We start from the raw sequence: 23,356 nt of genomic DNA, 5'->3' as shown, positions 1-23,356 counted from the left end.
ACAGCTCTGCGAGCTGAGCTCCAGCTTCTGTTAAGCTAAGACTAGGTGGAGCTGGTCTCTGGTTTTCTCCTGCTGTGACATATACTATCCTTTAAGGAGGAAAACAGAACAAGAGAGGAAAAGGAAGGGCAAGGAGACACTTTGTTCTTTGAACTCCTCTGTGTAACAGTCCGGTGGCCTGGAGAACTCTGTCTCCAGCCTGTGTGGGTGCGAGAGCAGAGCAGAAGGTCGCCTGCCCACTGTGCTGCAGACAGGAGAGCGAGCATGCCAGGAGCTTGGAGGTGGGTTGTTAACCTAGGCAGAGGCCCTGCTGCCTTCATGCACTCACTCAGCAAATTAGTGTAGCACCTACCACTTGAGAGAGGCAAAGCAGATCTGGGAAGTGGGGACTGCTACGCCCTGCCCCCCACCCCCCAGGCTCTGCTAGGGAGCCAGGCATGCACAATGGATGGAGCTCTTGACCAAATACAATTATGAAGAGGCCTTCCAAGGACAAGAACCTCCACAGCCCATGCCAGCGCCTTCCTATGGAAGTGCTGCTAGACTGACTCTGAAGGTGAAGGGAGGGGAGGGACAGGCTCTCTGCAGCAAGGAGGGGTGTGGGAAGAGACCACAAAGCAAGAAGAAATGGAGAGAAGCTTGGAGTGGGAAGCTATGGTTCCAGTCTGGAACACTGAAGCCCCAGGTGCAGCCGAGAAGAAGGCCAGTGACTGGATCCTGCTTGGCTTCTCAAGGGAACTGGGTCAGTAGGTCAAGGTCAGGAAAACCTCCCAGAAGAGCAGGGGAATGGCTGGGGAAGGAGGTGGCTCAGGGGTGGGGCTAAGCTGGTGAATTACAGATTCAGGTAGAAAATCATCAGGGACCCGATTCCCATGGGACATGGGACAGAAGGAAGAGGGGGAAAAATTCCAAATGAGGCAGCTGGAGCGGGACTGTCCCATCGACATGGGGTGGGAACACAGGAGTGGCCGTGAGGAGGAGGGTTTGAATGTGATGGATAAAGAGCCTCTGTGGGGATGTCACAGGGACAGACAGGACAGACTGGTCCAATGTCCAGCTGCGATGTGTATGTCCAGCTTTCTCTGCACTTCAGGCAGTATGACCTAGCCTAACCCTCACCCTGTTGTGCCTGCCTCTCCGCACCCTGCCAGCTCACAGCAGTACCATAACCTCTTTCCCTCACAGGCAGACTATACCCTTGGCCACTGGCCTCAGCTGGTGGGGACAACAGGCTCTGCACACAGCTCTGAGGCTCCTCCCTACTCTTCTAATCACACAGCTTGTCCCAGTCTACTTCCATGCCCTGCTAGAAAGTCCTGGCAGGCAAAGTCCCACCTCTGAACTAGCGTTGGTCAGAGAGGTGCTCCCCACTTCCCACCCCCATCCCCCAACACAGACATACACACCCTAGACAGGAGCATCTGAGCCTACTGAGTGTAAGACAGATACTCCAACCAGGCTATTCCAGCTCTTTGTATTCCTTACCAGACTGGCTTCTTCTCTTGGCTCCAGGGTTGGCCCTCCAGTGGGCACGCTGCCAGCCTCTGCATCCCCAGTGGTGCCGGTGGGTACCTCACCATCCCCTGATGCCGTTGCTGCTGGATTTTCTTCAGTCTCTGGATCCTGAATGGAAAGATATCCCAAAGGTCTAGGTTAGTGGACCACCACTTTGATCCATGTCTGTGGCTTTAGGGGACGGACAGCCAAGGGCCCTCTTACACTTGTGTCCTGTCCCTTCAAAGTGCAGGCACATCTAAGACCAGGCCTTAGCCTTTGCCCTTACTAGTCTACAACTGCCAATCACCTGACTGCTTCCTGCCTCCTGCTCTAGCTCAATACCTCCCGCATTTAAAGTTGCCCTCTCCAACTGGCACTTGGAGTCATGCTTACAAAATCAAAGGATGCTTTTCAGCGCCCCCACTCGCTGAAACTTTTGAAGAGGTCTGACATCTTCATGGTCACCCCTGCTCTCCTGGACCTGGATTCAGTGTGCACCCATCCCTGTGTACCAGGCCAGCTTCCTCCGAGCTTTATCCACTTAGATGCCAGGGTGATCTTTCTAGAATTCTAAGCCTACTAAGATCTCTTCACCCTCTCCTATGCGGCAGTGGCCACTACCTCACTGAATGTTGCCGGACTCCTCAGCAGAAGCCTTCATGATCTGGGCCTCTCCAGCAACACCTTCTCAGCTTCAGTTGACATCAGGGGGCCCCTGCTCACCCCACAGGCACCCGTGTTCCTTCAGTTCCTGTGTGGGCTCTGGGCCTTTGTTCCTCTGGCTCCCACCCATAACATCTATCTGCTTGGGCACTTTTCTCCAACTCCCAGGCTCACCTTCTACCTTTCTGACCTGCAAGATGGGCTATGGGCCTATTTTCTATACTCTCAGGGTATTTTGGGAATCCTTTGTCCCTTCACCACTGTATCTTGGGAACTCAGCCTCTCCTAATGACCGTCATCCCTGGCAAGCGGGACCGGTGCCTGGTGTGGCATAGCATTCTGCAAACCTCTCCCAGTGAGTAACTAGCCCTGCAGACAGTGCCTGCTTCGACCAGGGATAAGTCCCAGCAGGGGAAGTGAAATGTATGCTCAAGCTACTCACTGGAGTGGCCACTTCCCTGGAGTTCTGGGTAGACATGGCCATGGCGGGCCCCCCAGTAGGCACACTGCTGATCTCTGCTTCCAGCGTAGTGGTGACAGGCACTCCGGCCTCCCCAGTTGCTGTTGCTGATAACCCCTGAAAACGAGGACATGGTGAGAGTCCCTGCCATTGGTCCGTTAGCTCTGATCAACGCGCTCATGGCTAAAGAGAACTGAGTGCCTGGGTCTCCCCTACATGCACTCTGGCATCTGACATTCCTGCAGCTTCCTGACTTCAGGCACATCCACCTTTGTGACTCTACCCCAGTCCCAGACCTGCAAATCCAGGGGACAGAGGACATCTCTGAGCCATTGATTTCATGCAACATCTGTTTACACACTCAGTGACCATAGGTCATTGGTGATTCCTGAGTCAGCTGGCTCCAGCTCTGGACAGTCTGTTTGGACACACAGCTCTATTGTGACCATTCCTTCACACCCACCCAGACATAAGGATAATGACACGGCTCTCCTTGGTGCTTCTGCCCTGTGCAGGCAGAACTCGGTCCTCCTCAGGCCACTCCAGCCCTAACACACTTTTCTCTCTTTCTTTGTAATTTAGTTTCCTGTGGGCCATGAAAAGATTTCTACAAGGTCTCACAACAAATGGGGAAATAGAACAGCTATGGCTGCCAGTGTCATAAAGGGGGACATATTTGTCAAGAATGATGGTGCACACCTTTAACCCCAGCACTCAGGAGACAGAGGCAGGTAGATCTCTGTAGATTTGAAGCCAGCCTGGTCTAGATAGTGAATATCAGGCCAGCCAGAGTTACATGGTGAGACCCTGGTTCAAAGCAAGGGGGTGGGGATGGCATGCTGTTTTTGTTTTCTAGGGTTTTTTCGTGTGTGTGTGTGTGTGTGTGTGTGTGTGTGTATTGGAGTGGGTATGGGTGCATATGTGTATGGAGGTGCATTTATACATAGGAGAACCCATGGAGACCAGAGGTCAATCCTGGGAGTATCTTCCCACGGCTCCCCACCTTATTTTGGAGACAGAGTCTCTCACTAAACCCAGAGCTAGGCTGAATGGCTACCAAGCTCCTAGGATCCTCTTGTCTGTCTCCCCGCTATCCGTTCTGGGGTTACAGAGATTCATCACTGCACCCAGCTTTTACATGGTGTGCTGAGGACCCAAACTCGGGTCTTCACACTTGTGCACAAACTCTGGAGTTGAGAAGATGGCTCTCAGTGCCCCTACCAGACCAAGCATTTCTCAAATTGGCTTTGTAGATATGAAAGACAATTGCTAAGAATACTGTGATCATGCCTGTGCCTAACACTGTGGCTAACAGTCCTCATGGGACTGTGGTCTTTATAAGGATCCAGTACAAGATGATCACCACTGTGAGCATGCTGCACTCATCGCCAAGCTTAGGTAGAGACAAGCTGAGGTTGTTTCCCCTCCACCTATGCCTATGTAGCCCTGGTGCTTGACCACTGTGCATTTTCCATACCACAGGGACATTAGTCTTGATGACACTCAACTAAAACCCCTTGGTGCCCCAGTCACCATCAAATGGGAAATAAGCAAACGAGTCCCCCTATTAGGCTATTGAATCAAGTTTACCACTCACTCACTCACCTGACCGTCAGTGACGTTCAACAAGGTGCCATCCCCTGAGCCATCCTCAGTCCTGGGGTCCCTACTCACAATGCTGACCTCCAGTGTATCATTCAGAATTTCACCAGACCCTGCAGGAAGCAGAGATTGTGATGTCAACAACTCCGCTTTGCTGTCTTGGAGGAGAATGAGGCGACTCTGTACCTAGGGAGGTGTCCATGGTTCCACCACACAGGACAAACGGAGAAGAGGCAGCCTTGAGACCCCGGCAAGGCCCTAGGGTGCGGTGGCTTCCACCATGGGCTCTGTCACCTCCTGCGGCCTGGAATCCTGTTTTGCCACATCCCAGCATGTGATTCAGGACAAAACGTTTAACCTGTGCCTCAAGTTCCTTCGTCTACGAGTGAAGATCACAATTCCTACCTCAGAGAACAGAATCCGTCCTGATGATTACACATCATCCAACCTAGCTGACAGAGGAAAGTGTAGGGGACAGCACTTGGCGCACAGCAAGCCACTCACAGGTGTTCACTAGCATTGGGGTTCTCTAGTCAAGGAACAGAAAGAGGACTACATATGATTACACATATTTTACCATCACCCTGTGTAATTATTCTATTACATGTTCATGTTTTGCACTTGTTATTACCCTAGCGCACATGGTACTTGTGTAAGTGTCTATATGTTTATGTGTTTACGCAGCTAAATTGCTGCGCTGAGTGTTGGCTTCTTCCAGATTACAGGAGTGCAAAGAGAAGAGATCATTACTTTGTTGTTTTTGTTGTCATTACCATCCCCACAACTCTATACTGATTGAATCGTTCGTTACCACACACACTGGGGCAGGGGGAGGGCCTCAAAAGATAAATGGAACCTTAAAGCAAAGAAGAGATTTCACTAAAATGAACGCATGCTCTTTATCCTGTAAGTCAAGCTGTCTCTTCTCTAGGAACTAGTCCACCAAGCTCTTGCCAGACCAGAATTCCATATCATCCCAAGGCAGGAATCTTACTCTAATCACCACTATAAAATAATGATTATTATTAATTAGCTAGTATTGTTAGGAGTAGTGTTAAACACGAGCCGAGGGTCTCACACAAGTTCAGTAAGAACTCTATCACTGAGCTGTATCTCTGACCTCTTTTTACATCTATATTTTGAGAAAGGGTCTCACTTACTTGCCTAGGCTGTCCTTGTTCTCAGCAGGCCTTGGGCTGGAATTACAGGCCTGTCTCAAAATTATCCCCCTTCTGCAGAGGAGTAAAAGGGTAGTGTTTGGAGAGGCTTGTAAGCCAGGCAAGCTTGTCTCCAGACCAGACTTTCTCCATATGTGTAGCATTCACATGCACCCTAAAGTCTCCAGCAGACCCTGTGCAACCTCACATTTGATCCCTAGGGCTCCAGGCATTGGCCCTTGCCTGGGTCCTCCCTACTCTGACCACCAGAGGGCGCTGTGCAAACAGCTGCTAGCCCCCAGTGTCGCCCTGGAGGGAGCTGGCCCACAAGCTGTCAGAAAGCATGACATAAACATGCCTCAAATATTGGAGGATTTTCCCCATACAGTCTTGGGGGTACAGTCTCGCTTCTCCCCATCATCCGGGCTGTCTACTCATCAGGAGAAGGAGCACTTGAACCAGCTCAGGGGTTTCCCTTTGGCCTTTTGTCAGCTAGATGAGGAGCAAAGCTGTTCCTGGGTGAGAGGTTCAGTTCGGAGTCTTGGCCTCCACTCGGATCTTGCCTTCTTGGATGGAAAAATCCACCCTATGCATTGCTGTACTCAGAGGTCCCAGTCCACCCCACAGTATCCACAAGTGATGATGCTTCTGTGTTGCCAGGAACTTAGAAATCACAGTGCATCCCACCCTCTCATTTACCAGGAGGCAAGATGGTTACAACACCCCCATGGAGGATTAAGAAGGTTTGCAATCTCAGCCATGCCCCAGGCCCTCAGCAAATAGGCAGCCATGCAGGACTTCCTTCAAAGCTGGATCGGGCCCCTCCTGCCTTCCAGGCTTCCCACTGCCTCCAGGACTCCTTAGTTTCATTGTAACTTATTAAATTATTTACAATTTTCCCCGTCTAGTGCTCTCAGTGTCCTACCCACAGACTCCCCAAGTTCAGCTGTTAAACTCACACTCGTTAGCTGATGGCAAAAGCGAAGAGAAGAAGGATGATATTACTGGGAAAGATGCTTTGAAACACAAAAGTTCAACAGCAAGAATCAAAGCCACCTGTAGTCCTACCACACACTGGATGTTGTGCCGAATGGTTAATGTATCCCCCACACATGCAAATTACATGTATTCAAAGTGATGGCTGTCTCAGCTTTGAAATCTGCTTGTGTGGTGAAGACTCCATAAGCATGGCTCTAAGTCATTAGAGCACCCTCACCATGTGGATGAAGGAGTTTATACAACCAATCCCTGCCACAGGCAACTTGGATAAACAGTGCTGCTGGGAATGAACTTGCCCCTACAGCATAGAGCTCCGGCCCTGACTGCAGGGCTACAAATGGCCACCCCCTGAGAAAGGATGTTGTCAGGCCTTGGGTGCGTGTTAATCTGCTGCTTAGGGGACCAGTGATGTTCTCCGGGCTTTGCTTGTGCACCTTAGTGTGGGTGGCAGAAGCAGAGCAGGTGGGGGCCTGAGGCCCGCTCTCCTCTTTAGGTGGCCATTGACCTGCTGAGCGACCATGTCAGTCTTTGGCCATCAGTCAGCTGACCAGATCCTCTGAGACCCAGAGAGCTTGTGGCAGAGGTCAGAAGAATGGAGATGTTGAGATGAGGCTGTGAGGTCATGAGCATGTCACCCACCCTTTTTCAAGGGCTGGCTTCTTCTACCTGTAAAATCATGGCAAGTCATATTGACTAGACTGCATAGTGGAACTGGAGACGTATGTATGCACTCGGCACACAGTAGGTGCTCAGTTAGCGGCAATGATTCTTTTAAGCCTTCCTATAGGGAAAGCAGAGGGGATTCCAAAAGTCATAAGCTCAGATATTGGAGAGAGATGAGAGCAAGCGACAGCTCTGCCACACGGTCTTGGCTGGGTTACCTAATTTCCCTGTGACTCAGTTTCCCTAAGCTGGGAAGAAGGGGGGAAGGGATGGTGACATGGTGTGTCGCATGCATGTTGACCACGTGGTGACAGACCCCCACTCTCACATGTCAGGACTTGCCTTGCTCAGGGATGCTGTACCCAATGACGCTCAAGTTGGTTTCTGGGGTTCCTTCTGGTGCCGGTTCACCAGAAAGCTCCGTGTCCTCAGCGGAGGAAAGTGAAGTAGGAGGCACGCTTATGGGATCAACGTGCACTTCTTTAGGCTGAAGAGAGAAACATGTTTACTTTAAAATCATTTAAGTAAAAAAAAAAAAAAACATTTACCAACAGTGAAGCAAAACAAACAAACAAACAAACAAAACAAAACACAAAAGTAATTTATCCACAGAATCCTGAATAATCCCAAATGCCTACACTGGTTATGTCTGTGGCAGCATCACACCTCCCAGGCCTGAAAGAGGTAGGTTTTGGGTGTAACTCCATCTCACTCACTTCCAGGGAGTCACTGCTGATCTCAGACTAAGGTCTCTAAACTGGGAGACCACACTCCCATGATGCCTGGCTCTCAGGTCAGCACAGAGCAACATAAGATTCAGGGTGCAGGAGTAGTTATCTGGGTGTGTCAGGCTGTCTGGGGTTGAGGGGACCCAACAGCTGGAAATAAAGCAATTCAGAAATCCAAGCAGGAAACTCAATGCTGGTCCTAAATGTCTGGACATCAGCCATGGCTGTTGGCAGCAGTTTGTGAGACCCGCGGTCGCCCGCTTTCAGTCTCTTTGTTTTTCTAAGCTATGGGTTACTGAGGTTTCAGGGACCAATTGTTACTATAGCACTCCTTGTGCGTCCTCACAAAATCAGGGTCTTCTACTGTTAGTCCCTACTGTGCAAATAGTGAACGTTGGTCCATCACAGCAGGGAGGACTGTTAAGAGCCCTGTGACTTCAGAGTTCCAAGTTCTGTCCTTACAGTGAGACTTGGGTCAAATGTCTGGCTTCTATTTAGTTGACAGACATATTTCATATAAATCATACAGCTTCGCTGGGCCTAAGCTTTCTCCTCTGTGTGATGGAGACGAGGAGAGATGCTCTAAAGAGCGTGGAGGGATGGCTCAGTAGTTAAGACCACCAGCTGCTCATCCAGAGGATGCAGGTTCAAGTCCCAGAACCCGGTTGGTATCTTACAACTGGCTGCTAATTCAGGGGAGCTGATGCCCTCTCTGGCCTCTGTGGGCACTGCACACGCTTATATGTAGGCAAAATACCCATACACATAAAATAAAAATAAGTAGCCCCGAAAAAAGAAAAAGAGAAATGTCCTACAAATGCATGGGGGTGTTTGCATAGTTTTAGCAGTGAAATATTCTGTATTACTAGAGAGCTGCATTGACAAGAACAAAGCCATGAAACAATGGTTCCGAGCACCAAGCCAGAGACACTGCCAGCGACTTACTGCTATGCCATCTCCAAGGCAAAGGTGAAGGAAGGCTGTAAGGAACGGGCCTTGAAAATGGGCAGAATTCCAGAAAACAGTATAGAGGGAGTGTTGGAGGCATCAGGTCTTAAGCATCTGAGCTAGGTCAGAGCCATGGCTGAAGAAAAATTGTAGGCCAGAGCCTGTAGGAGCAGCACAATGGAGGATGGGCTTGGCCTCAGGGACAAGGACAGTGCTGAGGGCGGCTGGAAGAGTACAGACTAGGGACACTGGGGCCCAGCCCAGGAGTCTTGGGTGGAGCCCTGAAAAAGCCAAAAAGGCTGGAGCTAGGTAGGGGTGCTGAAAGAGTGGGAACCTCCAGGAAAGGCAGCAAACCCCAGCTAGGACTGACCCACCCTGGGATGTGTATCTTCTTTCTCTATGGGAGTACAGGAGGAGGCTGTTTTCCATGGGTTCCTGGTGGAACTAGGAAAGCCCGTGGAAGGCCAGCTGTAGCCTCCGGGGGTGCCAATGGCTGGAAGCAAGGGGACTTTGTAAGACAGGAGGGCCTAGGGACGGATACTTGAGCAGGTGAGGCTGAGGCAATCAGAAAGGCAAGCTTGAAGCAGGTTGAGCTGTTACTCAAGGAGATCTCAGAGTCCTTGAGTAGCCTTTCAGCCAAACTCTAACTGGAGCTTAGCCAGGCAGCCATGGCCACCTGGGCCCTGCTTTGGGGAAAGGTGAGACTCGAGGGAGCTGACTCTGTGGAGAAAGCGATGTATCTCATCTTGAGCACAGGACTGTGAGCTTCAGAGGTAAGGTGGATGAGGAACCAAATATGGGCTGTGACAACTTAAGGTATTACAGAGGCATTTCTGTTTGTTTTCTTTTTTTGTCCACCCTCACAGTCACAATAATATGTACCCATTCCACAGATAGGTTCCTGTGGACCCACTGTGTGCCAGGTTGTTGGCTGAACCCTGGGGCTGGAGAAAGGAATAGAGAATACAGTGTGTCTACCCTCCCCCTGCCAGGGCACTGAGTGGACACAGACCAGCCCTCAGCACTTATTTCACGGACCACACAGGATAGCAGAAGCAAGAACCAAGCTGGGGAGGGGACATGGCAGTGAGTGGCCTCACAGGAGAGGATCTGGCCCGGATCCTGAGGTAGATAGGAATTTGCCAAAAGGAAGGAAGGGCGGGTGGAGGTGGGGGGTTCCAGGCAAACAGAACAGCACGGGGCTGTTGGGATTGGAAGTCCCAGATGGTATGTCTGGGAAGCCAGGAACTCTTAGGTGTGGCTGGAAGAGGTCCTGGCTGCTGCTGGGAATTACCCACTGAGCTCTCTGCCAATGTGCATTCTCGTTCTTCGCTCCAGACACACTGAGCATCCAGGGAAGGAGCCCAGGAGCCTTTTCGTTAAAGCCCTCACATTCACAACCAGGGCTGAGAAATAGGAGTTGATTGTAACTTAGCCGAAGATAAGTTTTCCTGGAATGCACAGGTGTGTGAGCAGCAGGAGAGGAGGCAGGTGCCAGCCCTAAATGACAAGTGGGAGAGGGAGGGCTTGCAGGCAGCCTCTGGTTCTGTTGGCTGCTTAAGGCCATGTCCTGGAGGGTAGCAAGCTACAAAGGCCAACCCATGGGGAAGTGGGAGTCTGATCAAGACGGAAGCCAGACAGAGAAAGAAGGGACTGTCTGAGACCAAGAGGGAAATTCCCTGTGCTGTACGGGTAACTGCCAAAAAGAGCCTTGACTCCCTTCAGAGCAGAATGACTGAGAGCACTCCGGGTCAAAAGCCTTAGATCTGGCTCTTTCATCTTCAGGTCATGTGGCCTCAATAACAACATGGTTGTTTCATGCCTGGTCCTGTGGAGAGACTTCAGAAGCTATCTCTGCGATCACACTGTAGGCAGAGTGCTCTCGGAGAGCAACCTCTGAGAGTGAGCACATGCGTGGGTGGAGGGAACACCTGTAGAAGGACAGGAGAGCCCTGAGGATGGCATCTGGCATGTAGGGTGCTGGGGACCAGCGGGGACTGGGCCTAGGGGAATCCTCCTAAAGCTGAGGACAGCCATAGGGGATTTGCATAACAAGACCCCAGGAAGCAGGTGTGAAGGGGGTCCCAAAAGAAACAGGAAACCCACAGTAATGCTGCATTGAGTCTGGCCATGAGCTCCCTGGCCAGGAATCCTTACCAGCTTTAGTTTGCAGTGCCTGCCACAAGGCCCCCACCCATCACTTCTGTGTGCCAAGGACTACCTGAGTGTCTGGACCAGGCTTGCTCTGCTCTAACGGGGCAAATGGTCTTGGAAATGCCAGGTCTCCTGCTGAAGGCCAGTGGCCAGGAGCAGCACAGCTAAGACCTACTCTGGGTAGGACTTGGATGTATAGCACTTCTCCCAAGTCCCTGAGAACTTGAGAAAGAAAAGAATGGGCTGGCCCAGAGACCTCCCCGCCCCCCCCCACCCCGCCCCAAGTGCACCACACCACCAGCCACTTTTCTTCCATCACTTCTCCAGGTCCTCAGAGATCGATGTCATGCCCTCTCTGGGCTGATGCTGCCCCCCATCACATATAAGTCCCTGTACCTGCAGTGCTGTTGTCATCATGCGCCACCTTCCTTGCAGGGTGTATGGAAGAAGTGACTTCCTATCCACAGAAACACTAGCTCTCATCCCTTCTGCCTCCCCTATGCTTGTCCCAAGGTGGCTGTCTCCACATTCCCCTCCTAAATTCCTTCCCCACTCTCACTTTGTGACCTTCTCACCCCTTAAACACTACTGTCCTCTTCTGGTCCTCTCTGGGAACTGCGAGGTTGTTAGCACCTCTGTCTGAGTCAGCCTCCCCCTACATTGTCGATCTGGACACCACAGATCCCTGAGCATGTGGCTGCTCACCTGTGCCCAGGACGTGCCCATGGATGGCTAAGCACAATGGGCACATGGGACTCCAACACTGCCCCCAAGCAGTGCATGGACTTCTGGATCCTTGGATTCCTCATCTTAGCCACGACTGGCTAAGGTCTTGGGAAGTGCACTGTTACAACCCCTCCTAGACCATAAACCCATGGGTAGGTGTCAGGAGACCTGTGTTCCAGCCTAGCCTGCCCAGGTTCCCTCTCTGGATCTGTCTGCCCATTTGTAATATAGGCAGTTTGGTATAGACATCTGTCTAAGTCCTTCTAGCTTTAGCAGACTATGGTTCTGTTCCACCACACCCATATCCCTGCTGCCCAAGGTCTATAAGGTACAGTCTCTGCCTCATTTCTGTCTCTCTCCTTTCTTTCAGAAGTGCCTTCACAGAGTGATGAAACCAGCCTGGGACCTTTCTCTGCTTACAGTTCAGATGCTCTCTGCTAGTCTCAAAAAGTGTGGAGAAGGGTCCCTGCCGTCCCATGGTCTGACTCAACACTTTGGAAATCCTTTTTCCTTCAGCTGCAGGACACAGTCCCAGGAGAGATGTGGACACCAGCATGAGGGCTGCTTTCCCATGGCTCCAGGGCAACACTGAGTACCATTCAGGGCTGTTTCCCTCAAGCCTGTCACTTTCTGAGAGTCAGCCCTGACTGCCTCACCTAGTTCTCCAGCGACTGATTGTATCATCACTCTGTAGAAGAGAACTGAAGCTCAGAGGGTCTGAAAAAGTTCTCCAAGGCCGCAGAGCACATCTGTCTTTGCATGCCTTTCACAGTCATACATGCCGGTGGCCCTGAGTAATTGGTGGCTTGCTTGGGTGTGGGTGTGAGGTTGCAAAGGACCCTCTCGACTCCCACAGAGGATCTGGTACTCAGCCTCACATATCTGACAACAGCCTGGGACAGTTAACCCACTCACAGGAGCAGCACCCATGCTCACCGGGGCTTGGGTGTAGGTGACAGCTTCCATGATTTCAGCAACTTCATCCATCTCCTGAAGCCCACTGGCTTCTCCAGATGCCTATGAGGAGATAAGTCATACCACACACAAGTCAGGAGAGCAGGTTATATAGGGTTGGGGTACTTGGGAAGGTCAGAGTCTGACAAGGAGACTCCTGTGGAGGAACTGTGTGCATGTGTGTACATTTGCATGTGCATGTACGTGTGCATTGCATGCATGTATGTGTGTGACTGCATCTGTGTGCATGCATATGTATGTGGTATGCATGCATGTGTATATACGAAAACGCTTGTATGCATGTGTATATATGTTTGTGTGGTGCGCATGTATACATGAATGGATACATGAATACATGTACATGTGCTGTTTATGCCTGTGTATATATGTATGTGTGTGCATGTATACAAACGTGGGCATCAGAGACAGGGTAGGAAATGAAGTTCTATTTCTGTCCACACTATTGCTACAATCTGTGTTACTTCACCTTCCAAGCACGCCAGGCCTCCTTTGTTCTCAGTTTGTGCAAGATGCTCACTGGAACCCATTTAGGGAACACTCATCCTAGGTGGCTTCCTAGTGTGGCCTAACCCTCACAGCTAGCCCCTTCGTCATCCTAGGGGCCTGTGCTCTGGCTCCTAACCTTCACAGCTAGCCCCCTCATCATCCTAGGAGCCTGTTCTGTGGGTCCTGTGTTCTGGGACTTCTGGATTGTTTATACATGAATGCAGAGCAGAGACAAAATATGACAACTCTCTTATTCTTCTTCCAGCTCCCCATAAATATGACTGGCTCAGGAGTTCAGAAATTCAAGCAGGCCCAAATGCTACCTCTTGGGCACAGATTTTTTTAAACATTAAATTAATGAAACCAGCTTCCAATTTGTTCAGAAGTTGACATCACTTAAAGAGCAACGGTCTCAGGAAACACCACTCTGCATCTGGCTTTGGCGCAAGACTCCTGTCTGCCTGGAAGGCCCTTCAGACAGTGCCTCTCTCTGCCTGGCTTCCAGCTCCTCCTGCCCCTCCCGCTCCCTGACCTGCTAAGTTGGGTCTGAGGCTCTGTCAAGAAGTTGTGTCTCCAAGTATGTCAGATGTTGGATGGAGAGAAAGAAGGAAGGAAGGAAAGAAGGAAGGAAGGAAGGAGCCATCTTTCCTCCCAGGTCCCCACCCCCACCTCCATCTTAGGAATTGATTCACTTGCCAAGCATAAAATGAACCTAAATTTAGGTTCATTTTTATAGGACTTTATACCCAGAATATCTTAGCATTTTAGCTCTGATTTTAGAATCTTGACACCCTTCTTGGCAGGAAGACTGGAAACCAGGCCATTGACTGCCACAGCCACAGGAACACCTTATAAGACACACAGCCCCCACTGCAAGGAGACGGCTGAAGAGCTTTAAAAAGTGAAAGAAAGCCAAAAGCCCAAAATAGGACTTGGGGCCCCATGCTGGCCACGGTGAGAAGCTTTTAGACTGCATGACGCTAAGGGGGAAGAATGGCTGGGCACCCAGCCTTCCCCTGGCTGGCTGGGGGATGGGCACACAGAGCCCTGGGTGGGGTGGGGAAGGAAGGCTCACCGAGGACTCCTGTGCTTCACACAGCTCTTCAGGGGTCCTGGGATCTGTATAGATGGTAAGCTGCTGTATGGAGCCCTGGGGAAGAGAGAGATCAGAGGCACGCATCCGTTATGTGTGTACATCAGGATACAGGGAGGAGGACAGGAGTGTCCCATTGAGGGAGAGCACTGTCTATGGAGGTGACAGGAATGCTGGCAGCCCCAGCTCCAGAACAGAGATAGTCACAGCAACCCCCTCAAGTCTCCAGGGCCCCTCAGCTCAGCAGTAGGACCGGAAGTGTGTCGTCCCTCTCCCACAGAGTTCAAACCTTCCTCACTAGTCATTCTTGTCATATGGAGACCTGCCAGCTGTCTTCGTGTCCCACTCCCACTGGCTCCCCCGATCTGCTGCTCACTTGTCAAAAGCCAGCAAGTACACCTGTGACATGTACACACAGCCTCTGGCATCTCCACGGTGCTGCAAATAAATTCAATTTCTGCCCTCTAGTGGTGTCTTTTTTCTTTTTTCTTTTTGGCCAGTTGCTTGGGGATTTTGCTATTTTATTTTATTTATTTTATTGAAATAAGGTCTCGCTATGTAGCCCTGGCTGTCCTGAAACTCACTATGTAGACCAAGGTGGCCTTGAACTCACAGAGATCCACATGTTTCTAGAGTGCTGAGATTAAAGGTATGCTCCACCACACCTGGTTTTGAGACAGAATCTCAGTCTGTAGGCTAACATGGAACTTTCTCTGTAGCTCAGGCTGGCCTGGAACTCATGACACAAGGCAATCCGAGTACTGGGATTTCAGGGATGAGCCATGGCTCTCACTTCCCTGGTATGTCTGATCACCCTAAGGCCTAGAGGCATCTTGGCTCAGTACACATGTGCACTAAATGAAAACCCCTGACCACTTAGTTATTTTCTTTAGAATGTGCCAGTTATGGTAGTAAAGTCAGTCTTTGCATATGTTTGTTTTAGGACACATTGTTCAAAAAAAGAAAGAAAGAAAAAGAAAAAAAGAGAAGGGATGCTTAGTTCCAGTCATTCAGATCCATCCATCTTTACAGAATTTATTTAAGCACCTTGCCATCCGCATCCGGAAATTAGATTGTGTGAGATTGGCAAGCTTTACTCTTTAATCATGGCTTTCAATGAACAAAGTGCTTCTTACTGTTTTCCCAGACAGGCTCCTATGACTTACTCTGTAGACCAGGCTGGCCAGGAATTCATGATCCTCCTGCTACAGTGTCCTGAGTGCTAAGATTGCATGACACACCAGAAAGCCCAGCCTCAGGTTTAGTGGCCTTTATGTCCACACGCAGACAATACAACAGATCACATGATACAGGACTGCCTACAGCCTGTAGCCTCCGTTTATTGCAGAGTACTGGGATCACTGGCTTCCAGGCCTAGGTCCCTTCCCTCTAGGTGTACATGTCTTTTGGGGGTATAAAAATAAAATAACAATGATCATTGCTCCTGCTTAGGGTGTGGGACTTCAGGTCCACAAGCTTCTCAGGTCTGAGGGGAGCAGACAGAAACTCACCGTAAATCTCTCCAGCCCCGTGGCTCCTGCATTGCCCACAAAGATCCCAGCGCTGGGCTCAAACATCAGAGGCCGGGAAGACCGCTGGAAGAGGACGTGGCTGTGTTCCTCACAGTCCACGAGAAGAGCCACTTCCTCGCCCTGGATGGTCACAGCAAAATGATTCCACCTGTTGGTCATCACTGGCATTGAGAAGACAGCAGCTTCCTGGGACACCTGGGAGCCTGGTTCAGTGTAGTAGAGGATAACGCGCTGGCGGCCGTCCTCCACACCGGAAAGCCGAAGGCCCAGGTAGATGACTTTCTGGAAAGCATCAGTGATGGCAAAGAGCACGCCTCCACCGGCACTGTTAGGCTTCACCGCCACACCAATGGCGAAGTCCCTGAAGAAGGTATGTGGGATGAGGGTCCTGGCTGGGCGGCCGACATTGGCACCAGGTCCAAAGCTGTAGGCCGGAAAACCGCCGTAGCCGGTGACAAAGGACACAGATGAGGGTAATGGGACGCCGATGAGCTCTGTGAGGTCCAGGTGGTCCTGGGAAGCTGCCCCTGCAGGGAGGGAGAGAGGCTATGATTCCATTATGCTGGAACACGGAGGTGGGAGTCACAGCACAGCTGGATCCCATGGGAATCCACTGAAACAAGACTTCCTATCTGCCTGTGTGCCGGCGTGCCAGAAGAGGACGCTAGCCACCATGTGGGTGCTAGGACTTGAACTCAGGACCTCTGGAGGAGCAGCCAGTGCTCTTAACCTCTGAGACATCTCTCCAGCCCCAAAACAAGACTTTCTAAATGACAGTTTCTCAAACTTCCAAAACAACACCCCAATAATGATATGTGATGTGCACTGTGCACAAAAACACGAATACAGCTCAGAAACACCATTGCAGAAGGCACTGTGTTGACTGAAAGCTCAGCAGGCCCTTGACTATTTTCCTCCTCCCTTTTAATTATTGTTTTTCCTCTTTTTAAAATTAAAACCATGCTGGAAAGACTCACTAATTGATTTGATTACCCACGAATGGGCGGTGATCTAAAGCTTGGGAAAAAAAACATTTATAAATCACTTCTAGAATCTATTGTGCTTGCCCTTACCCCCACCCCCCATTAACTTGGAAATTTCTTTCATTACTTAACAAAGTGAAATCAGATTGGATTACTTTGCTTTAAATGAGGTCTTCTGTTTATTTGCCTCAGAGCATAGGGGGAAAGCGGGCACAGAGGGGAATGTTCCTGGGGGTCCATCACAAGTGAACTTTGCATCAGAGTGGTAACCAACAGCAGCAGCAGCAGCAGCAGCAGCAGCAGCAGCAGCAGCAGCAGCAGCAGGATCCAAATTCCCTCTCTCTCTCTCTCTCTCTCTCTCTCTCTCTCTCTCTCTCTCTCTCTCTCTCTCTCTCGCACTGCTCTTAGCTCTTTACACAATTAAGCTCCTTTCATCCTCACAAAGAGTCCCATGAGGTTATATACTGTTATTTCCGTTTACTTCTGAGACAATCAAGGCTGCTAGAAGCTAACAGATTTGCAAGCAAGATTCACATGCAGAGTTCAAACCTAGGGCCCCTGACCAGAGCTTGTGCTCTTCACCAGCACCCTCGGTAGGGTGACAGAGCTCCATTGCAGTGGCCTGAAAAGGTCCCCAGATCTGACCACTGTCCCTGGACAAAAGCTCCAGGTTAGTCCAGTGACCTACACATATTCCTGAGGTGATGCAGAAGTGACAGCAGCGAGTGAGAGAGGAATGAGGTCTCTGGGAGAGGGGATTCATTGGGTGCCACTGGGCCAGCGGACAAGGCCTCAGAAACAAAGCTAGGTCCTGAGGATTTGACCAGGGCAGAGGACCCAAAGTGATGTGATGAGCCTCAGAATGGAGCGGCGGCAGAGGGCACGGCAGATCTCCTAGTGGCCACCTGGGTTCCAGCCAAGGTCAGAGGCCCCAAGTCCATGGCTAAGACTCTCCTTCTATCATATGAGGAAGTCAAAGGGTGACCCAAATCAATGATTAAGGCCACGACTCCTAGTTAGCTTCAATGGTCAACTTGACACAGTCCCGAGTTATCTGAGGGGGTCTCCATTGAAGGGTTCGCTATCACTGTGGTCTGTGGGAGCATTTTCTTGACTGCTGATTGAGGCAGGGGGTGAGCGTCTCACTGTGGGTGGTGTCAGCTCAAGGCGGGAGGTCCTGGACTGTATAAGCAAGCTAGCTGAGCCGGGCTCAGGGAGCACTGAGTAAGCACCATTCCTCTGTGGTTTCCACTTCAGGCTCCTGCCTTGCGTTCCTGCCCCAACTTTCCTCAATGACGAATAGTGTCTTGGGAGTGTTAAGATGACAGAAACACTTTCCTCCTCGAGATGCTTTTGGTCACAGAGTCTATTACAGCAACAGAAAAGTAAAGTAGTCTACAAAACAAGTGCCAGGACAGCCAGGGCTGCACAGAGAAACCCTGACTGAAAAACCAGAAGAAAGAAATAAAGAGGAAAGAGGAGGGTAAAAGGCGGGGGGTGGGAGGGGAAAGAGAAGGAGGGAGGAGAATGAATTAAAACTCCCTGGTTTGATACTTGCCTAACAGGCACAAGACCCCCACGGCCCTCGCTCTCTTCCAGTCCCAGTACTGAAAAAACAAAAAGTACAGGGTGATAGGCAGAAGTTGCACATGGCCAGAACTCAAAAGAAGAGCCACCCCCAAGCTCTAGTAACCCTCTCTACACCACTTTCTCTGCCCTTCTTGGGATTCCAGGGTCACCATTTCTGTGCATCTGTTGCTTTTCCTGTGTAAGCTGTGTCTGTAAACAGAGAGCGGTGTCACCCTGGATGTCTGTGACCCTCATATAAGTGCCGGCACGCTGCCTATTTCCGTCTCTCAAGTCTCTCCCCACCCTCGACATTGTAATTTTTGGATTAATCCTTGTTGAAGTTGTGGCCCTGCTCTTAGTGCAGTACTCACGGGGTAGCTGAGTTGCAATGGGCAGGGTAGCTCTTCCAGTGATGCAGAGGAAAGTGTTTGTGGCTTTCCAGACCATGTTTCTATAGATTCCTTTATATCCACCTCCTGTGCTTATGAGTATAGGCCATCCCATCAAGCAGATGCCTGGGACTTGTGGGTTACATAGGTCTGTTCACTTAAAATTTTACTGACTGCTGCTAAAGTGCTCTTTGACGATTCTGTACCACTGATTGGCCTACTGTGCCCATGTTGAAGGTAGGCAGAGAGATTCGGTTGAAAGAGGTCCATAGGGCTTTTCAAATACAGTGATATGCTTAATTTTTAACATTAAATCCAAAGAAGTATTCATTGTGTATTAAGGGTCTCACTAGGTAGCCCTGGCTGGCATGGTATTCACTGTAGACCAGGCTGGCCCAAAATCAAAGATGTCTGACTGCCTCTGGTCCCCAGTGTCAGGACTAATAATGTGTGCCACCATGACTACAAGTATTCTTCGGAACACACTTCACTGGAAACACATCACAATCAAAGAGAGAACATGATCATGTAGATTCCTCACTTAGGAATCTTTTAATGGACATCCATGGGCCTTAGGGTCAAGCTTCCATCCAGGGATTGAAAGGCCTTTTCAGTGTGAGCCCAGCCATGCTCCCTGCCCCCTAGAATGATGTACAATGGCTCCTAAAGTGTTCCTCTATTGTCACAGACCTACATCTACCCCTAGTCACTTGCTCCATCTGACCCAGTTATCTTTAGAATAACTCCTCCTGCTCCTCCTCCTCCTAGAGGCTCAGCCCAGGCCTCCCTTCCCTACAGCCATTTCACTTCCAAAAGCCATAAGCTCTTCTTGATGGAACTGCACTGCAGGCCCCCTGCGTGCACACTGAGGTCTCACAGCAAAGCCCTTTCCCCATGTCCCCATTGGCTACTTGTTTCTACCCACAATGGATGATGAGGACAAGGATTTCACCATTCATTGTTCCCAGGACCAAGACCAGTGAACATGAGCGAATAAATGAGCAAACTGATGAGTCGAAAGAAGGATGGATGGATGGAGGATGAAAACTTCCAACCTTCTCATTTTATAGAACATGAACTCAAGGTTAATAACAGCAGGAAAGTGTCAATGGCCACAAAACCAAACTTAATTCACAAGTGAATGCTATCCTCTCCAGTTCACAGCTTGCTTTAAAACAGACAGACATCCATTGGAAGTAAATTGGGTTTGAGGTTTAAATTCCACAAGACACAAGTTAAAACAACAATAAGTCTGGTTACATTTAACTAGACAGAAATAAATTTCTATAGAACAAAACTCATAATAGTGAATTTTTTGATAATTTAAAGATATAAATTTGGTTAAATTTGACTCTTAAAAATAAAGATCTGAGGACCAAAACATTTTTTAGATCATAATAATATTAATCCCTACAGTGTCAGCTAAAAACCAAAAGCTTCAGAATGAGCAGAATCTTGATATCACAGGCAACAAGCTCACTTCTTTAACATGCAAAGTGAATGGGTAATGCCACATGCTAACAGAAAGATGAGCAAAGACTAGAAGGTTTTATCTACAGAGGAAGAAGCAAAAGCAGCTCCTATGTAAGTATGCAGAAAATATTTGACCTCATAATGAAAGAAGTGCAGGGGCTACAAGGCGAAGCCATTTTCCTTATCAGATTGGCAACGATCAGAATGTTGGCTAATTGAAAATGCTGGCAAGAGGCCAAGGCAGCATGAGGCCCTCTCATGAACTTCTAGTGAGATCCTAAATTCTGTCACATCCATGAGATGCAGCCTGACATTTCTCAAAAGTACAAATTCATATGAATTCTTTGACCCAGTATCAATAATAAAACATATTCATGAAAGGAAATCCAGTGTAGCCTTCCAAATAGTATGAGCAGTAACCAGAGCACAGCCAGTAAAAAGACAAAAATAATAAGGCACAGAATGCATAAATATATAAAGGATATTGAAGCCCATAGTTATGTTCTACATAAGGTTCCGTTCAATGATGAGTTACACGTGTAAGGTGGCCTAAGAGACGTTCCTGTCTAGAGGCCCCAAAGCTCTTAGTTCAAGAACATCCATGAAATTTTCAGTGCATAATCAATGTATGACTGTGCATGTATTAGAATATATTAGGATGTCCTCGGAAGGATACCCAAAAAGCTAGGGCTAGAGACTGTGTCCAGAGAAGGGAGCAGAGGCTGGAAGAGAAGAGATATTCCTCTTTTCTGGGTACCTTTGTGACATTACACCACTCACTTGGTGTGAAAAATAAAGATATTTATTTACATATTCGAAACTGTTTGAATCTGTTTTTAGACATTTAACAACTCATGCCAGGCATAGTGGCATCTACCTTTAATCTCAGCATTCGGGAGGCAGAGGCAGGGGGATTTCTGTAAGTTTGAGGCCAGCCTGGTCTTCATCATGGGTTGCAGGATAGCCAGAGATACACAGAGAGAGTCTATCTTGAAAGAAAGAAAGAAAGAAAGAAAGAAAGAAAGAAAGAGAGGGAGAGAAGGAAGGAAGGGAGGAAAGAAATGTATTGTTTTTTTAAAATTGGGATGTAGCCATCTTTGTAAGAAAGAACGGAGGGAGAAGAGAAAGGAGTTGAACACCCCACTCAAGTCTCCTCCCTCCCCACCACAGCTCTAGATAAAATGAAGACCAAGCCCAGACGGCGTGACTCCCCTTCTTTGTCTCACCCCCCCCACTTACTGGGAGGGGGAAGCTTTCTGGTGGGGTGCTTTAGAATCTGCAGAACCCATGGTTCCGTTGGGTAAATGGACTGGCTTACATCCAGTGGTCTATTTCCGAGTGGAGTTCCGGCATCAGATGAGGGATTAGGGACATGGAGCAAGGGGTCATTTAAGCCAGGTCCAACTCAGACACTTCTAGACTTGCATGTGGCCATCTTGTGAATTCCTATGTCCAGGCATCAGTTTAATGATTTTTTTCATAACTCTATCCAACAACCTCCTTGTTTTATGGGCCAGGAGACTGATAGTGAGGAGGAAGAGGCATGGCCAGGAGGCCTAGCAACAGAATCTGAGCTTCCCCTGACTCCAACCCACAAGTCCCCAACATCCCTGGCTATGCAGCCTTTCTGGGCTCTGGCTGATGGTGGGCCAAGTTAGGAAGGCTGCAGCAGAGGACGCCCTCGGCTTTGGTCAGAGCTGGCTTCCCCTCCAGCCTCTACCCTCTACCAAACAGGGTAGTGACCAGGGTGACAAAGGGACGTCCTACCCACTTCCCTTATGGAGATCCTATGAGGTGGTGACACGAAGTCCAAGTGACCGGCAAACTTGCACCTGCATGGTATACAGACGTAAGTGCAAGCAAAACACTCATACATAAAATAATAATAATAATAATAATAATAACAATAATGGTAACTTAGACAGCATGTACAGCTTGCAAGGAAGGTGTGAAGCTAGCAAAAGCCATAGCCTGCAGATGCTCTCCAGCCACCCATCCTCTTCCTACCCTCATGCTAAGGTCTCAGACCTGCCAGAGAGGACAAGTGTGTAGGCTCTGGGCCGTAGGCCCTATTTCCACTGACTCGGCCTCAGAGAGAGAGCCACAGAGTCTACTGCAAGCCCTAGTGTTCCAGCTTTGCTCTCAGCAGCCCCGCCTTCCTCCACATGCATGGTCCCATGGCGTGGTATGGCGGGGAACGACCCCTGGCCTGGAGTGACCCATGCTCAAGGCTGGGCCTGCGCCTGCTGGCTCGTTTTTCTCTGGCTTCCAGCGGAAAGGCCACCTGCTCAGGCAGCCATGAGGAGCCTGGGAGCCAAGAGAAACAAGCTTAACAATTTGGTCCATGTCTTGTCCTGAGATGGCTTTGTGCTGGGGGCAAAGGAGAGAGGGAGGTCACAGCTGGTGGGAAGAGATCTCTCCATCTTGGAGGGACAAGGCCTGGAAGGCTGGGAACACTGCTGGTGGGGGCTGTTAATAGAACTTCTGGCCTGGGGTCATTGAAGTGGCTCACACTTCTCACAGGGCAGCTTCATGTCTTGAGCAAAACCGTGTACTTAGAACAGTGAACATACACTTCTCTCACTATTATAATTATCTTGTTATTTTCCCATACAGCTGTTACATTGGGCATCCAACTGGCATGCATGGGTCCCATCTGTGTCTGTGTCCGTGCCCATATGTGTGTGGGTGTGTATGTGTGTGTGTGTGTGTGTCCGTGAGCATGTTTGTATGAATGTACACGCATGTGCAGAAGTCAGGGGCCAACCTGTCATTTCTCAGGAACCGTCATCTCACTTTCTGAGCCTGGGTTTCCCACTGAGGCTTGCTGATTTGGCCAGGTTGGGGTGGACAAGGAGCTCCAAGGATCCATCTGTCTCTCCTGGGATTGCAAGCATTCTGCTTTGTTTTTGTTTTTTGTTTGTTTGTTTTCTGTTTGTTCGTTTTGGTTTGATTTTGTTCTGGGAATTGAACTCAGCACCTCATGCTTGTGTAGCAAGCTTTCTACCGACTGAGCTAACTTCCTAGCCCATCCTCTTTTTAAATTTTGAGCCAGGGTCTCATGATGTCATTCAGCCAGTGTGGATCTCATGACCCTCCCACTCCCATGGGCTGAGTGCTGACATCATCGGCAACGCCGCCACAGCTGGTGGGTCCCATTCTTTCTAGCCCATTCCTTCCGTCTGAGGTAATGCTCCACAGGTCTCAAAGCTTCTCAGTATGCCACTCTTACTTCCTCCATGAAGCCTCCCAAGATTCC

The 23,356-nt window shown here is 49.6% G+C and overlaps 1 protein-coding gene across 1 annotated transcript in view; it reads right to left on the bottom strand.

Moving 5' to 3' along the window:
- Window positions 1–23,356, bottom strand: part of Col15a1 (collagen type XV alpha 1 chain) — a 107,081-nt gene that overhangs the window by 54,716 nt on the left and 29,009 nt on the right. Inside the window, exons 3-9 of the mRNA XM_051161815.1 lie at window positions 15,663–16,210; window positions 14,134–14,208; window positions 12,534–12,614; window positions 7,384–7,528; window positions 4,226–4,335; window positions 2,603–2,737; window positions 1,486–1,623 (exon numbers count right to left, since the gene is read on the bottom strand). Coding sequence (XP_051017772.1) covers window positions 1,486–1,623; window positions 2,603–2,737; window positions 4,226–4,335; window positions 7,384–7,528; window positions 12,534–12,614; window positions 14,134–14,208; window positions 15,663–16,210 — 1,232 coding nt within the window. The remainder of the gene's footprint in view (window positions 1–1,485; window positions 1,624–2,602; window positions 2,738–4,225; window positions 4,336–7,383; window positions 7,529–12,533; window positions 12,615–14,133; window positions 14,209–15,662; window positions 16,211–23,356) is intronic.

This window comes from Acomys russatus, chromosome 2 (assembly GCF_903995435.1).
Source record: "Acomys russatus chromosome 2, mAcoRus1.1, whole genome shotgun sequence".
In the NCBI taxonomy this organism is placed as follows: domain Eukaryota; kingdom Metazoa; phylum Chordata; class Mammalia; order Rodentia; family Muridae; genus Acomys; species Acomys russatus.
Note: the sequence above shows the minus strand (reverse complement) of the source record. Positions and strands in the feature narration are given on the sequence as shown.